The sequence below is a fragment of the Meles meles genome, chromosome 7, assembly GCF_922984935.1.
Source record: "Meles meles chromosome 7, mMelMel3.1 paternal haplotype, whole genome shotgun sequence".
Lineage (NCBI taxonomy): Eukaryota > Metazoa > Chordata > Mammalia > Carnivora > Mustelidae > Meles > Meles meles.
The window spans coordinates 589,316-604,717 of NC_060072.1; the positions used below are offsets into that span (position 1 = coordinate 589,316).

The 15,402-nt window shown below is 56.2% G+C and overlaps 1 protein-coding gene across 1 annotated transcript in view; it reads right to left on the reverse strand.

Moving 5' to 3' along the window:
* MOV10L1 (Mov10 like RISC complex RNA helicase 1) overlaps window positions 1-13,790 on the reverse strand; it is a 55,998-nt gene extending 42,208 nt beyond the window's left edge. The window contains exons 1-7 of the mRNA XM_046010650.1: window positions 13,694-13,790; window positions 12,715-12,899; window positions 11,115-11,277; window positions 4,977-5,089; window positions 4,179-4,366; window positions 838-981; window positions 140-348 (exon numbers count right to left, since the gene is read on the reverse strand). Of these exons, the coding sequence (XP_045866606.1) occupies window positions 140-348; window positions 838-981; window positions 4,179-4,366; window positions 4,977-5,089; window positions 11,115-11,277; window positions 12,715-12,899; window positions 13,694-13,790 (1,099 nt within the window). The remainder of the gene's footprint in view (window positions 1-139; window positions 349-837; window positions 982-4,178; window positions 4,367-4,976; window positions 5,090-11,114; window positions 11,278-12,714; window positions 12,900-13,693) is intronic.
* Window positions 13,791-15,402: the final 1,612 nt, after the last annotated feature.

Genomic DNA, 15,402 nt, shown 5'->3' on the forward strand with positions numbered 1-15,402 from the left:
CGGAAGACAAGAGCCCAGAACCAAAAGAGCACAGCAAGTACTGCGGAGGCCCAGGGCCCAGGGAGCAGCAGCGCCCTGCTGCGCACAGCCCACGGGCTGCGGCTGGCTGAGCGGACACGGCAGCAGGAGAACCGTTTACCTGGAGAGACGTCTCTGCTGTTCACCGCACCGCTCTCTAGTGAGGCAGTATTTTCATCTGAAAAATTCTTCTCCTTCCTGGGAATGGGAACAAGAGACCCTACTGGGCACTTCTGGGTTTTCTCCAGCATTTGAAATCTGAATTGTTTAGTTTTATCCCAGCCAGCCAGTTTACAGCTGACTAAGTTTTGAGGAATATCTCCTTTGTTCCTAGAAAAAGAAAAGGAGCCATGAATACAGACAAGATTCCTGAAGCTAAAATAACCCGTTGCCATAAAACACATAATTCATTCTGGGCAAAAAGTGATTGTAAATAGCTTTATGAATAGAAGTAAAAGGGTATTTTAGGGTGAAAAACTTCTGAGAGAGCTCCATGAAGGAAAAAATAAACAGCCAAAATAAAGCTGGTTCTACAGAAATTCCTTTTTTTTTTTTTGAAATTCTTAAATCACAATTTAAAACTCATTTATGTGACTTTATTTTAAAAGATTTTATTTATTTATTTGACAGACAGAGATCACAAGTAAGCAGAGAGGCAGGCAGAGAGAGAGGGGGAAGCAGGCTCCCCGCGGAGCAGAGAGCCCGATGCGGGGCTCAATCCCAGGACCCTGAGATCATGACCTGAGCCGAAGGCAGAGGCTTTAACCCACTGAGCCACCCAGGCGCCCCGATGTGACTTTATTTAAGTGACAGACTTACTCTATCCAGATCACCAGATTTTTACTTTCTCCTTCCTTTAATGTTCCAAAATTTGTCATCCTCGTGACTTCAATACCACCCTTGTTCTTCAGTAAAACGGCTCCACAGGACTCATCGGCAGCCTCCTCGAAGGCAGCGGGGTCCCTGCAGAGAGCACCCCAAGAGCAGCGTCACGGGAGCAGACACCCGGAAGCTCCCCCACCGCCTCCCAGCCACACTCCTTTCAGACACGCCGCACCACACCACCTGGCCAACAGCGACACGAGGGACGAGGAACCGTCAATCCCCCAGGGACGTATGGCCACACACTACGTACAGAGCTCCTACAAAGAATTTTGGAGGACAGCAAAACACCGTGAAGAAGAAAATTACAAATTCTCAAAGATCTAGAAAAAGGGAAGTGACACAGTGGTAGTATCTTGAAGGAGTTCCTGATTCTGGGAACACGCTGGGGAGGGAGTGTTCGATCCTCTTCTCTTCAGGCTGCCAGGAGGGGTGAGGGGAGGCACCCTCCCTTCATGGACCCCGATCGCCGCCTTCCGTGGACACTGGTGGGAAGCAGGCGGCTTCCCCTTCTCTCTGCGCTCCCGCCGTGCTCGTCTAGACAGTAAGTCTGGCACCGCGCCCCTCCCTACCCGTGGTGCAGCTGCACTCAGAAAGTGGGGCCCCGGCCACGGACTCAGTGACGTTCTCGACCACACTGGCACCCCCTCCTCAGCCAGCTCCTGGCCCTCCAACTCCTACCGTCCACACATTCCTCCTGCCACATCACCCCCAACCCTTCCTTTCTCTCCTCGTCCACAGTCCACGTGCGCTGACAACAGCCGCCAACGCCTCTCAAGCCTCCCACGGCTCCCACAGCCTCACGGCACCCTCGCCCCAGAGCCCGGGTGCCGCGGAAGCAGAGTCTCAGCTGCTGGGGACAGCCGACAGAGGCCAACGGAGGACCGAGAAGTACAAGCACAGAAGGGTCAGCAACGCCGGGAAGGTTTCCGGCTCAAGCCACCCCGTGAACACTGGTGGGCGTATCCGGAGGAGAGCAGAAGCTCCGCTCTGCGCTCGGTGCCTGCCGCACCCAGGCACCCACACAGTGGGTCCGAGAGGAGCGTACACATGGGGCTAATCCCGGGGCCGCTGCACCAGCTCGTGGAGGGAACCCCCCCCGGAGCCCCACTGCCCCCGCCGTCGCCCAGCAGGAGCGGGGTGACGGCACGCGGGCGCTCCCAGGGCAGAAGCGCGGCGGTGCCCCCGGGGCTGGCACACAGGCACCGACCGCCCTCCTGCTTAAAGGCGGCACGCTCATCTCCACCGTAAATCCAGGAAACGGGAGCCGACCGCTCCCGGGCTGGGAGCTCCCCAGACCCAGCACATTCCCGTCGTCGACCGCTCACCTTCCAACCCCCTACGCTGACTAGGAGGTTAGGAGGGAATTTTGAAATCACAGGATTTGGGCTTGGCTCACAGCCAGTGCCCAGTGATGCAGGTGGAAACACTTCCCTTGCCTGTGAGGACGACTACTGGAGGCGGTCCAGGGAGAAACTTCATGCAGTGCTGGGAACAGAGTGACCCCTCCCCACAGAGAACCAGCGCCCCCCAGACCTACATCAGCCCAGGGGCCACCCGAGGAGGCTCCCCAGAAACTGACCGCCCACAGCCAGGGAACCCTTCTGTTGTGCCCCGACCCACGCAGCGGATGCTCGTCCCCACCTGCTCTGAACCACCACTCCTGCCGGAAACGCTGCACGTTGAAATGCCGCATGGCGTGTTAAAAAGTGCTTATAGGAAACCGCACCAGACTAGACAGTAAGGGTCTAGAATCGGAGACAAATAGTAAGTCATTCCAATGAACACACTGGGCCCTGAAGCCCGAGATGGCAACTACTTTCTCTCTGAGTCAGTGAGGGCAGGACCGGCCGCCGTCCTCCTCTGCCCGTGCGGTCAGAGTCAAGTAACGGCAGTGTCATTTTCAAGCATTTCTGGCCTCAAAAGAAGAGTCAAGGAAACAATGTTTTTATGGCGTAGGTGTTTCCCTAAACTGGGAGTTTGGCTCCAGGTGACTAGGATGCCTAATGTGGGAAGCGGGCCTCCCAGCTTCTGCCCCAGGGCTCCTGGCTGCTCAGTACCAAGATGACGACAACCAGTGGGGACGCCCAAGAGCCTCATTCGCACACAGGGAGGAGCCGCACTACTCCTCCGGCGCAGACCCTGGGCAATGGGTTCCTGTCGCGTCTCATGCTTACACCACTGAGTCCTTTCCATGGAGCTCAAAGCAGACCTCCTGTGCCTGCCAGGCCCTTGTGGGCGATGAGAGGACATAAGGGCAATGTGTCCGGCTTTACCGCCCCGCAGATGGGCCAGAGTCATCCTCCAACAGCAGAGCAGGGTCCTGTGGGGGCGGGGCAACTAGGCACTGGGTGGCCAAGGACGACAGCGTCTGCTAGACGGGACAGGGGCACGGCTCCCCACCCACACACCTCCACAGCCTTGAGCCGGGTGGTCCATCTTCTAGAGTCTCCCTGTCTGTAAACCAACGGCGCTCCCCATTGTGCTGCTCCCGACAGACCCCACCCGCACACCCCGAGGTGCCCAGAGAAAAGCATGGAGGCAAGTACTCAACGTGGAGCAGGAAACGGGAACTCCTTCCTGCACAGGACCTGCATTCCAGGAGGTCTGCTGGTACAGGGAGTAACTAAGGAGAACGCAGAGTAAGCTCACTGGAGGTGAGTGCCAGGGAGGAAAAGCAGCCACGGAAAGGGAGCAGGAGGCAGGGCAGGGTAGCCATTTACACTGAAAGCTCAGAGGGCCCCGTGGTGCTTCATAAACATGTGTGGACAAGGGGGACAGAACGAAGAACACAGATACGAGAGACTCAGTAATTCTAAGGGGCGCCTGGGTGGCTCAGTCCGTTGAACGTCTGACTCTTGGTTTTGGCTCAGGTCCTGATCTCAGGGTCATGAGATTGAGCCTTGCATCAGGCTCTGCGCTCTGTGTGGACTCTTCTTGGGACTCCTTCCCTCTCCCTCTGCCTCCCCAAATGAAAAAATAATTAAGAACCTACTATGTCCAACACGTTCCAAAAAGTACCGACACGTGAAAGAACAAAAGCTACAAAACCACCAAAATGTGGACATTGCCGATGTGAGATTAAGGGTTAAGAAGAAACTGCTAACCTCAACTTTAATCAACCACAAAGACCGCTGAAAACCTTCCAGAAGATACCTTCCCCTTTAACCACACAGCTCAGGATTTCAGGCTATCATCTGAGCTTATTAAAGCAACTCTTAAAATACACTTCGATTGGGCCTCTCCCTTCCCAAAGAAGAAAGCTGTTTCCTCGTTACCGTCTTTTCACGGGGGTCATGCACAGGGCTCTCCAGACATAGCATGACTGGCTGCTCTCCACCACCACGGCGCTGACCATGTCATGTCTTCGAGGCACGTATCCCTCAGCAAGTTTCAGAGAGTCCAGGGTGAAAAAGATGCTGTCATCTATCACCCCGTGTCTACCGCAGAGGCTCGAAATGCAGGCCTGCGAACACAGTGATTGATGACTGTGTGATCATGTGCCGCCCCAGGGCCTGCCTCTCCAAACCAGCCCGTCTCGGGTTGGCCTCCAGAACCAGAAACACACACCCGGTGAGCTGTTTGGCCAACATCTCACCTGGGCCCCACTGCAGACAAAGTCCAACCTGTGGGGGGAGTGGGGACCCTGGTCTTGGAGAAGCAAAGCCCTGAAGATTTCATGAATGCATGAGGGCCTCAAAGCCAAGGCTGAGGTTGTGCAGTCAGAATGTGTCGGGCGGCCGGGGCGCACTTCCCGTGTCTCTGGCCCAGCCCAGCACACGCTTCCACCTGCACCCCTGAAAACTCATCTCCAGCGCCAGAGCGTGCCTGCCGGCCTCTAAGGGCGAGCTCCAATCCTTCACCCACCGTCTCGTTCCTAGCAAGCAGAACGTTTTTACCTTCTGTGTAAACTACAGAAATGGAATTTCATCGTACGAGCATGCCAGGTGATCTCCAGGGACCTCCTTAAGGAAATCGGCATTCTTAGCAAGGAAACAGCGACTTCCCAACGCACCCAGGAGAAGCCTGGGCTGGAGAAGGCAGGAAGATAAGGACAGGCGAGGGCCGGCACCTACCCTGTCCACGCGCTTGTACCTCAGCGGCTTCACGGAGATGGCCTCGCTGTTCCACGTGCCTGGCCGGATCCAGTATTCCGCCTCCACCCAGTCTCCCTTGCAGGGCTCGAAACCTCCAAGCAGGGAAACCATGGTGCTTACTTGGTAATGTTGGTTATACCAAAGTATACAAGTCATTCTGAGGTTACGATACACTGAAACCATTTCTCTTCTACCCAAGAAACCCGTTTTCAACCTTAGTTTCTCCTCCGGGTTTCCCCAATTAATTGGAGCAGTGGATGTTACAGACTTGCCTTCTGCAGCCTTACCCTCTCCAGCCTACAAGGAGGGCAAAGGCAGGGAGCTCAGAGAGGTTTGTGGCTTACATGGTCAAACACGTGGTTTGTGCAGTTTCGGGACCCCATGTGGTTTCCAACACTCCCCAGGTTTTTCCTGCGCGTTATTCCTAATTGTGACAGAACAGGCTCGACGGCACATCCCTTCCACCTCCGGCCTCTGGGAGTGCGGCTCAAGCGCGGCCAACGGTTTCTCTAACACAGGGCACTCCTCTCTGCCAGCTCTTCCCAGAAGCAGTGTGAGCGTCCCCCCCGCCCAGGTAACAAAGGGCAGTGCACTCAGACCTGAGAGTTGGGGTGTCTATGCCAGCTCTGGCGGTGGGTGGGGGGGGAGCACTCAGTGCCCCTGCCAGATCCTGGGGGGGCCAGGCAGCTGTGCTGCGACCTGCAGGAGGCAAGATGCCCTGGGCTGCCACTGGCTGGCAGGTGGGAACGCTGTCAAGGACAGGTCGTGGCTTAACCGTCTGTCTGCCCACGACGCAGGAAGCACCGTCTGAGAGGGTCTGTTATGGCGCACAGTGTGAAGCTACAACCAGTTACAGTGTTTTTGTCATTCTGCAGTGCTTTTGACAGTGATCGGTTCAAGGGATAGAAGCACGGAGACACCTGGGTGGCTCCAGCAGGTGAGCGTCCACCTCTGGATTTCGGCTCAGGTCACGGTCTCGGGGTTGTGGGATGGAGCGCCATGTAAGGCTCCATGCTCAGCGGAGAGTCTGCCTGGGAGTCTCCCTTTCCCTCTGCCCCTCCCCACTGTATAAGTGCACCCTCTCTAAAAAAGCAAAAAAAAAAAAATACACGAACAAAACCCAAAAGTGCACAATTTAAAACTGAATTGGTTTCTCAAGAAAGCTGGTGATAAACACCTGAGAGCCCACACATCTCCTGACAGGCACCGATCAGCACGAGGGCCACAGTGGTACCACTGCCGGCGTGGAGCCAGAAGAGACCAATCTGCTGGAGCCGTCGGCTTCCGGGCAAGGTGGCATTTTAAGAGGACAGGCCCAGAAGCACAATTTTACAGGTTAGGACATACTTGTATGTTGACTTAAAAACCACGACTTTATCAAATATTTAACATAATTCCACTAATTTTTTATTCCAAATCTCTTCAGATACACATGAAAAATGAAGCAATGTGCTAGTTTTATAAACGGTTATCTTGAAGAGAAAAAAACAGCGAAACAAATTCAAATAATAGTGTGATTTTTTCTCCCCATCAGAATCATGGGATCAGGGACGTCTGGGTGGCTCAGCTGGTGAAGCATCTGCCTTCAGCTTAGGTCATGATCTCGGGGTCCTGGGACTGAGCCCCGAGTTGGGCTCCCTGCTTAGTGGGGAGCCTGTTTCTCCCCTCTGCCTCTGTACTCTCTCTCAAAGAAATAAAATCTTTAAAAGAGAAAATAAATGGCAGTTATTGAAAATACAGCTTGTAAACAGAAGACAGTGACCCTCCTTCCTACTGAAGCAGCAGAGGGAACAAAGCCACGAGGCCCCCGGAGCTGCCCGGCACCTGCGGCGCAAAGCTGAAGTCGTACGATAGGACTCACACTATCCCAGCCTGTGCCAAGTCTTCCGAAAAAGCCCCGATGTTTAACTGGGTAAAAAGACGCTCTGTAATGGAATGACAGAAATGGACAAGACGTACCAATTCACAGCATCCACGTTTGACACTCAAAAAAATCGTAAAGACAACTCATTTGACGAGTTTTACTTTATGAGAGCATCTGATCGCCTTTGCACTCATAGAGGCAAACGAACAGGCCCTGTAAAAACATCTGGGCTGACACAGTTTCATGTCTCAATAGAAAAATACCAGACCGGGGCGCCTGGGGGGCTCAGTTGTCAAGTGTCTGCCTTCGGCTTGGGTCATGATTGCAGGGTCCTGGGATCCGGCCCTGCATCGGGCTCCCTGCTCAGCGGGAGGCCTGCTTCTCCTTCTCCCACTCCCCCTGCTTGTGTTCCCTCTCTTGCTGTGTCTCTCTCTGTCAAATAAATAAATTAAAAAAAAAGAAAAAAAGAAAAATACCAGACTTAAGGATTTCGCAGAATTTGCTCTGAGCTTACTAATATTTTCTCAATTAGAAGTGTTATAGCCTATAGGGAGAGCCTTCAGTTTCAAGTTTATCAACCATAAAATGCAGTTTGAAGATTCCAAACCGCTGAATAAAATAATGAAATTAGATACTCAAAAATTTGTTTCTAATTTTATTCTTTTTAAATATTAAGATTTTATTTACTGGTTTGAGAGCGAGCTAGAGAATGTGTGCACGTGGTGGGGGCGGGGGCTTGGGAGCAGAGGGAAAGGGAGAGAGACGATCCCAACCAGACTGCCGCTAAGCCGAGCGGAGCCCAGCTAAGGGGGGGGCTGGATCTCATGACCCTGAGATCATGAGCTGAGCTGCAGTCAAGACTCAGACCCTTAACCAAATGAGCCACCTATGCGCCCAGTGTACGTTTTTAAGAATACTAGTGACATAGTGTTAGAAATGGTGAAAGATTACAATGTTATTACGTGTCAAGAATATAATGACCGAATTAACATTAAGCGGTTTTAATATGCCCAAGTATTCTTTTTCTAAAAAACCCTTTTGCAGTTTCTGAGTAACGCTACTTTAAAGGTCCGCCGGTATAGTAAGATCTATCTGCTCATCAATATACAAGGATTCAAAAAATGATTTAATTCATTTTTGCACCCCTTCCCACTTCTCAGTGTGTACCGGTGTGGACACTAAGTGACGTGATCACCCCGGCGAGGACTCCAGCCATGGGAGAGGAGAGAGCCACCGTCAGAACACAAGGTGGGGGTGTGACCCTAACCTGTCTCCCCTGCCTTCTGCCGGTCGGTGGGTGCACTCCTGAGACTAACCCCAACCCGAAGCCGGAGGGCAAGGCTGGGCGTCCCTACTGGGCAGGCAGAACCGGGAAGACACAGAAGAGCACCAGAGGCTGAACAACTCTGGCCGCAGGAGAGGGTGTTCGGAGGCCTGGGCTTCGACCCGGGAAGGAGGGGCCGGCTGCTGGCTCGAGGTTTTCAGGGAGAAAATCTCAGGCCCTCAGGGACGCAGACAGGTGAAGAGCAGGGCCTAAAGAGGCGCACTGGTCACTGAGGCCCACCCCCACGAGGCGCGGCGCCCTGTCCTGTGTGCGGCTCCGGTTCCTGGGCCCAGTGAAAGGAAGGACCCACGGCACTTGTTCTTCATCTCACAAATGGGTCCGTAAACCAGTTTAATTTGACAAGAAAAAAATAACCTGACTTGTGCCCCGGGTTGGGAGCTCGGGTCACGCCGGTTATGTGGATACGCAGATGCCACGGGGCTACCCACTGCTTGTCCTGCGAAGAACGAGGGAAGAAGGGGGTCTGTCGTGCAGTCGGGACTCTAGACCCCGCTCTTAGGTGACTCCTACCCAGGGCCATTCTGTCTCCCAGCCACGTCCACAGACCTTCGAGGTTCTTAAAACTGGGGGCCAGGCTGGCAGTTACTGGCATCCAGTGGGTAGAGGTCAGGGATGCTGCCCAACACATTCCACAATTCCCAGGGCGGTCACCAAAACGGAACGGCCAGCCTCAAATGTCACAGCGCAGAGCACGAGAAAGCCTGCTTTAGGCGGAATGCCCAATTCCATTTTAACAGCCTTGGCCAAAAGGGTTAAGGAGTAACTGGATATTCATGTGTAGAACGGCTTGGGCGCTTCTCCCCACGTTAAGAGTCCCCATGAATAGGGAGGAGGCGCCTGGCTGGTTCTGTGGGGACAGTATGTGCTCTTATTTTGGGGGTTGTGAGCTCAAGCCCCATGCTGGGGGCTGGGGGTAGCATTCACTTAAAAAACCAAACCACAACAAAAACTTAAGAACAGAAAAAGAATTCCCATGAGTGTTATTGCTGGGCCACGATCTGAAGAGTCATCCAACTGGGCTGATGGCCACCACTGCGTTTACAGTACGAGACGGAGGGGACTCTGCGACCCGACACCTCCCCTCCCGCCTTCACACTCTTCAGCATTCACAGGCTCACACCAGTCCCCGGGACACCCTTCCTGAAGCAGCCAGACCTTGCTCACTCCCACGCACGCTGTGCACAGCTCAAGGCTCTCGCAGGTTACAGGGTCCGAACACAACCTATGCTTCACCTGGCCGCTCCTCACAGAGCCCTTGGTCTGCGCGGCACACAGGGACGCTGGGCCTTCCGCGCCCCGGAGGAACCCTAAGCTGGTCCGCCTCCTGCCCTACCACACTCACCCACTCACCCAGTCCCTGCAGAGCAGAAAACCGGTCCTGTCTGTTCTCCCTTCCACGACAGCACATTCGACAGCACAGGGCCAGGCCCAGAGTAAGCCCGTGCGGACTGAATGCCAAAAAACCACCGGTATATTCTGACTCCCCCGGAAGTAAACGAAACACCCAGCCCAACTCTTCCTCCTCCCGCTTTCGGATCAGGGATGTGCAACGGAATCCTGCTGCCTGTTTTTGCAAATACAGTTTGACAGGAACACACTGCACCTTTCTGCTCTCGTGCTGCCTGCGGGCCTGTGTTCACGCTACCAACAACCTAGGGCCAAGGAGCTACAAGAGAGCACGTGGCCCACAAGCTCTACTATCTGGCCTTTTCCAGAAAAGGCCTGTGACCTTTATTTTGGGACACCCATGATCTTTTTTCACATTGTGATTTCTCTTCCAAGGATGTTCTTTTGCTGTGGAGGTCAGGCCGTCAGCTGTTTGTCTCTCTGAGCCTGACTTTCTCAGCTCCGGAAGACTTCAGAAAGTCTTAACAAAATGCCTGACCCACCCTTCAGGTACCAGTCCTCATGGTCAACTACTTCAGCGCCTTCCAGCAGTATCTGCGGCATGAACCTGTCCCCGTCTGGGAGTGGCCTGTCGCCATAGTTACAGGGACCTAGAAATTCCCTCTGAAGCTGAGGAATTGCAGGATCAATTTTGCCAGAATTGAGAGTTTTCTGGCAGAACAGAGATTTAAAACTCCCAGCCATCTGTCAATTTCATTCTGGAAACTTTCAGGGTTAGAATCCCAGCTTTTACACCAACGAAAAGTAGAACAGCAAGTGGCCGGGGGGCTGAGCTCATCGACCTCCTGCACTGGGCTTCCGGGCAGCTGAGGTGGGAGAGAATTACGGCTCTCCCTCTCTCAACATGTGCGGGCAGGGTGAGTGGCTGGATTCAGCTCGAAAAGCACCCTGCCCATGCGGTTTTCCAACCTTGCCCCATTCCAAGGCATGTACTGGCCTGTTTCTCCTTGGAGGAGGGTCTAAGGTCTTGCTCCTCTTGCTCTCCTACTGTGTTACTCCCGACCCCGCACTGCAGACAGCAGGACACAACCAACTGTGGTTGAGTTAAACTCAGGAATGGCATTAACAGATTATGTATTTACACGTAAAACCAAAATTTGATAGTTAAGAACAAACGCAATTAAAAACGGATATACGTTCGTGGGAACGACAAAGCTATCCCCAAGTCCTATTTTAAACATCCGAAGTACCGTAAAAACAGCAGGGGCCTTGAACATCTATGACGCTGCTGACTTAGACCAGGAACAATACTTACTTGAAAGGAACAATTGCCGAGAAATGGGTGACCCCGTGCAGCAAACGGCACAAAACCAATCACAGCAGGCTACACCATCTATGCTGCTGGGAGCCAGCTCCTGGCGAAGGCGTCCTAGTCCGAGAACGGCTCAAAAAACAAAGCACGCTTTCATATGCGTAACCGTCTCAAAGCTAATTCATACAATTAACAAAAACAACACAGAAAACCTCATCTCAAAAGTGAGCAGAAACCCATCTGACATACCTTCGCAAACGCTCTCCAGAGAGAAGTATGTGGTCTGACTGATGTAGCCGGCACGCTCCGTCAGCGAAGTCACACAGCCAATCAGCACCCGGGGGCTGGAGTCCGCCAGCCCCCTACCCTGGCTCTTGCTGTCGTCTTCCCACTTATCAGAGACGGCCTCCACCTGTAAGACAACTGCTACTCAAACCACAAGGAAGGCCTGTAGGAGAAGCAGATTACAGGCAAGTATCTCTCCTGAGGACAGACATTAAAAATCCTCAACAAGACACTAGGAAACCAAACACGGGAGTGTATTAATAGGGTTACGCAGTGCAATCAAGGCCAGTTTATGGGGCATACAAACAAGTTTCACACATGAAAACCGATCAGTATGACACCACACGTTGGTAAAACAAGGAAAAAATACACGAAATTCTCAGCTGAAGCAGAGAAAACTTTTGACAAAACGACAGACACCCTTTCATGAGAGAGCACTCCAACCAGGAACTGAAGGAGATTTCCTCAACATGATCAAGCCACATCGGAAAAACCCACGCCTAACCTCACAGTCAATGACGGGAAAATGGAAAGGTTCCAGGCAAGGAAACTTCGCTACATTTGTTCAAAAAAAGTATTCAGGCCCTAACCAGAGAAAGTGGGTAAGAAAAGGAAATAAAAGGCACCCAAACTAGAAAGAAAAAGTAAAAATATTTATTTGCAGTTGTATGATTTTGTATGCAGAAACTGCTAAATATTCCATAAAAATCTGTTAGTTTTTTAAAACTTCAGCCAATAAATTCAGCAAGCGTGTAGAATACAAGGTCAATATAGAAAAATCAATCACATACACACGCACTCCCAACGAACGGGCCAAACACAGAAATGGAGAACATCCACATCGTTGCCAACTTTGGGTAACAGGCAGTCTCTCCTCCCCGAGAGTGTAAACTAATTTTTGTGCGTCATCAGGACAATCTAACAGCCACTGACAAGTTAGTGTATGTACGCTCTAACAATTCTACTTCCAAGACTCCTACCGCAGTAACACTACTTTTTTAAGAAGTTCTTTTCCTTTTTAAGATTTTGTTTACTTATTTGACAGAGATCACAGGCAGGCAGAGAGAGGAGGAAGCAGGCTCCCCACCCAGGACCCTGAGACCATGACCCCCGCGGAAGGCAGCGGCTTTCACCCGCTGAGCCACCCAGGCGCCGACATAAAGACAAATACCGTATGATTCCACCCATATGTGGAATTTAAGAAACAAAACAAATGAGCAAAGAGGGAAGAGAAGGGGAAACAAACCGAGAAGCAGACGTGCAACTCTACGGAACAAAGTGGTGGCCGCCAGAGGGGGGGGATGGGGAAATAGGTGACGGTCATTCAAAGTTTAAAAAACCTTTTTTATTTTTTATTTTTTTGGAATTTTATTTATTCGACAGAGATCCCAAGTAGGCAGAGAGAGGGAAGCAGGCTCGCAGTGTGGGTCGCGCAAACTCCCGCTCACGTCTGGAGGCCGAAACCAGGGCAAACCAAGAGCGCCCCGGGCGGGCGCCCCGCGCACTCGGCCTGCGCGCCCCGAGCCGCGGCGGACGCGGGCGCTGCAAACCGCGCAGGCCTTACCCGGACGGCCTTGAGCCCGCGGGACACCTTGTCTTCCTGCACAACCGCAGTGACTTCCTGTCCCACGTCGAGGAGCACCTTGCGGGTCACAGCCTCGCTGGAGAAGTAGATCAGATCATCGATCATGCCGTAGTCGCTGCAGTACCTTGTCACGACGCCCCGGACGGTCTTCAGCTCGGAGCCACCTGAGACGCACACAACGACGCTGCACGGCCCGGAGGGAAGAGCCGGCCTCGCCCCCGGGAAGCAGGGTCTGTCCTCCGAGGGCTGCAGGCGACAGGTGGGGGACTGCGCGGCCAGACTCCCTGCTCCGCATCCCGCCCGCGACCTCCGGGCGCGGCTCTCAGCGGCAGCACGGAGACCGGCCCTGCCCACGCGGCCGTCGGGGGTTGCGCGACGCAAGCGGGTCCAGCAGCGCCCGGACGCGGGGCTCACAGCGGCACGTGCGGCCCCTACCGCGCGCTGCCGCCGCTGCTGCGCCCGCCGCTCCCGACCGACACACCGGACTGCTGGGCGGACACCCGGCGGCGCCTCCCCGCCCGCCCCGAGCGCGGCGCCAGAAGAGCGTCCGGCCTGCCGGCGGGCAAGCCCTCGGGCGCAGCGACTGTCCCCACTACGGCCGGGCTCCGGGTCCCCAGTGCGGCTCGGCGGGTCCCCGTCAGACTCGGGAGAGACCTGCGCCGCGGGGTCGGGGCCCGGACGGCTCCCGCGGCTGCTCCCGGCTCCCTCGGGGACACGCTCCGGTCTGCAGAGCTCGGCGACGACGGCCGCACAGTCGCGCCCGGAACTCCGCGCCCACGGGGACAACGGACGCGAGCTCGGCCCGCGGCGCACCGCACCGACCCCCGCCGCCGCCCGCTCCGCCCACACGCGGGGTCGCCGCGCCGGACCCCGCGCCCAGCCCGCGCGCCCACGGGCCCGGCGCCCCCGCACGAGGCCTCCCCTCCCCGCCCGCCCGCGGCCCCGCCCCGCGAGGCACCTTCCGCGAGCTCGGACCCCGGCGGCCCCGCGTCCTCGGCAGGGCCGTCCGCCCTCCTCCAGAAGAACGCCACCAGCTTGGTCGCGAGTCGCAGCATGGCCGCCGCCTCCGACACCGCACCGCCGCCGCCGAGGGGCGTCCGCACGCGGCCACGCGCTTCCCGCCGCCCTCGGCCAATGGGGTCGGCGCGCCCGCGCCTGCGCCTGCGCCCGCGCTTCGCAGCCCGGCCAATGGGGTCGGCGCCTGCGTCGCGGCCGTTAGCAGCTGGTGGTTGGCGGTTGGCGACCGTTAGCGCGCGCCGGGTGAGGCGAGGTGCCGGTGGGCGAGACGTCGTGCTGGGCGCCAGGTGTCGCGCTGTGGGCGGGGCCTCGTGCGCGCAGGCGTCCTGGGACCCGCCGCGCGCCGCCCGTGGGTGCGCTGGCCCGAGCGCGGTGCGGAGGCTGAGCCCCTGGGGCTCGCGGGGCTCGCGCCGCGTCCGCCGGGGCATCTGTGCGCGGAGCGAGGCGCCCAGCGGTCCCTGGCGTGGCCCTGTGCTCCTCGCGCTGCCTGCGGGGCCCGCGGTGCGGATCGTCGGGCGCAGACCCCCGCGGCCGAGCTGCGGTCGCCGCCTCCCGCGCTAACCCTGGACCCGCGCCGGCTTCCCTGGGCCGCCGCGCTGCCTTTCCTCGGGCCGCTGAGCTTGGGCTCCGACGTCCCGGGCGCCTCGGAGCGCGGTCCAGCCGCAGCCTGCACGGCGGGGCGGGCTAGCCGTGGTCCCCGGCGCGGACGCGCGGGCCGGGCTTCGGGTTACCGCGAACGAAGCGTTCGTGCGGGGGCTCCCGGGCCTGTTGTGTTACTTCCCGACTTGATTTCGTCCTGGTCGGAGAGTGCGCTGCGGACGAGTCCGCCCATCCACGTCCGTGTCCGGAGCTGCTCCCGGTGGACCCGGCGGCTCCTTGCTCTGTCTGCCCCGCCCGGCGTCGGTGTGACCCGTGCTGTCCTCACTCCGTCCGCCCCCGGCCCGGGGTCCGTGTGACTCATGCTGTCCTCAGTAGATAGGCCCTGGGGGTCGTTGTGACTTCGGAGCTGTCCTTTCAGTAGATTATCCTGGGCGCCCCGGGGTCATCGTGAACAGGATGCTCCGGTTTCCTGGGATGGTGTGACCTACGTGTTGTCCTTTCAGTAGGTCCAAGGGCAGCCTGATCCGTGCTTGTCCCTCTGAGCCGTGTCCTTATGGTTCCCCTCGGAGAGCTGAGAAGATCGTCCTTCCCCAACATCTCAGATGGCCGGTGCAGTCAGCATCTCAGAGTGGTGCTGGGAACAAACCCCGGAGTGGGGTGGTCCCTGGGTTTTCCCAGGTTGGGGGCAAACGTGCCCAAGGCGGATGCTGTGGGCCCTGGTGCATGCTGCCAGGGTGCCAAGGAGAGGCTTGGACCACAGGGTGGCCTGTAGCAGGGTGTCCACTCCATGGGTCCATCCCCCGTGTCCATCAGCCCTCTGTTCTGGCCTCTTCGATTTGGCTCTTCAGCTGGTCCATGTGGACGCCCAACAGACCTGCCAGCCTCGGCCTCCAAACCGCAGCCGTGTCCACGTCGGTGGAGACGTGTTGCCCCTGCACTGCTCCCAGGGAAGCCTTCTGGGCACGGGAGCTCCCTAGCCTCTCACCCCACGTCATCCACACGGCACACCGGTCTGGATGCGTCCACATCCATCCAGAACCTCTGACTGCT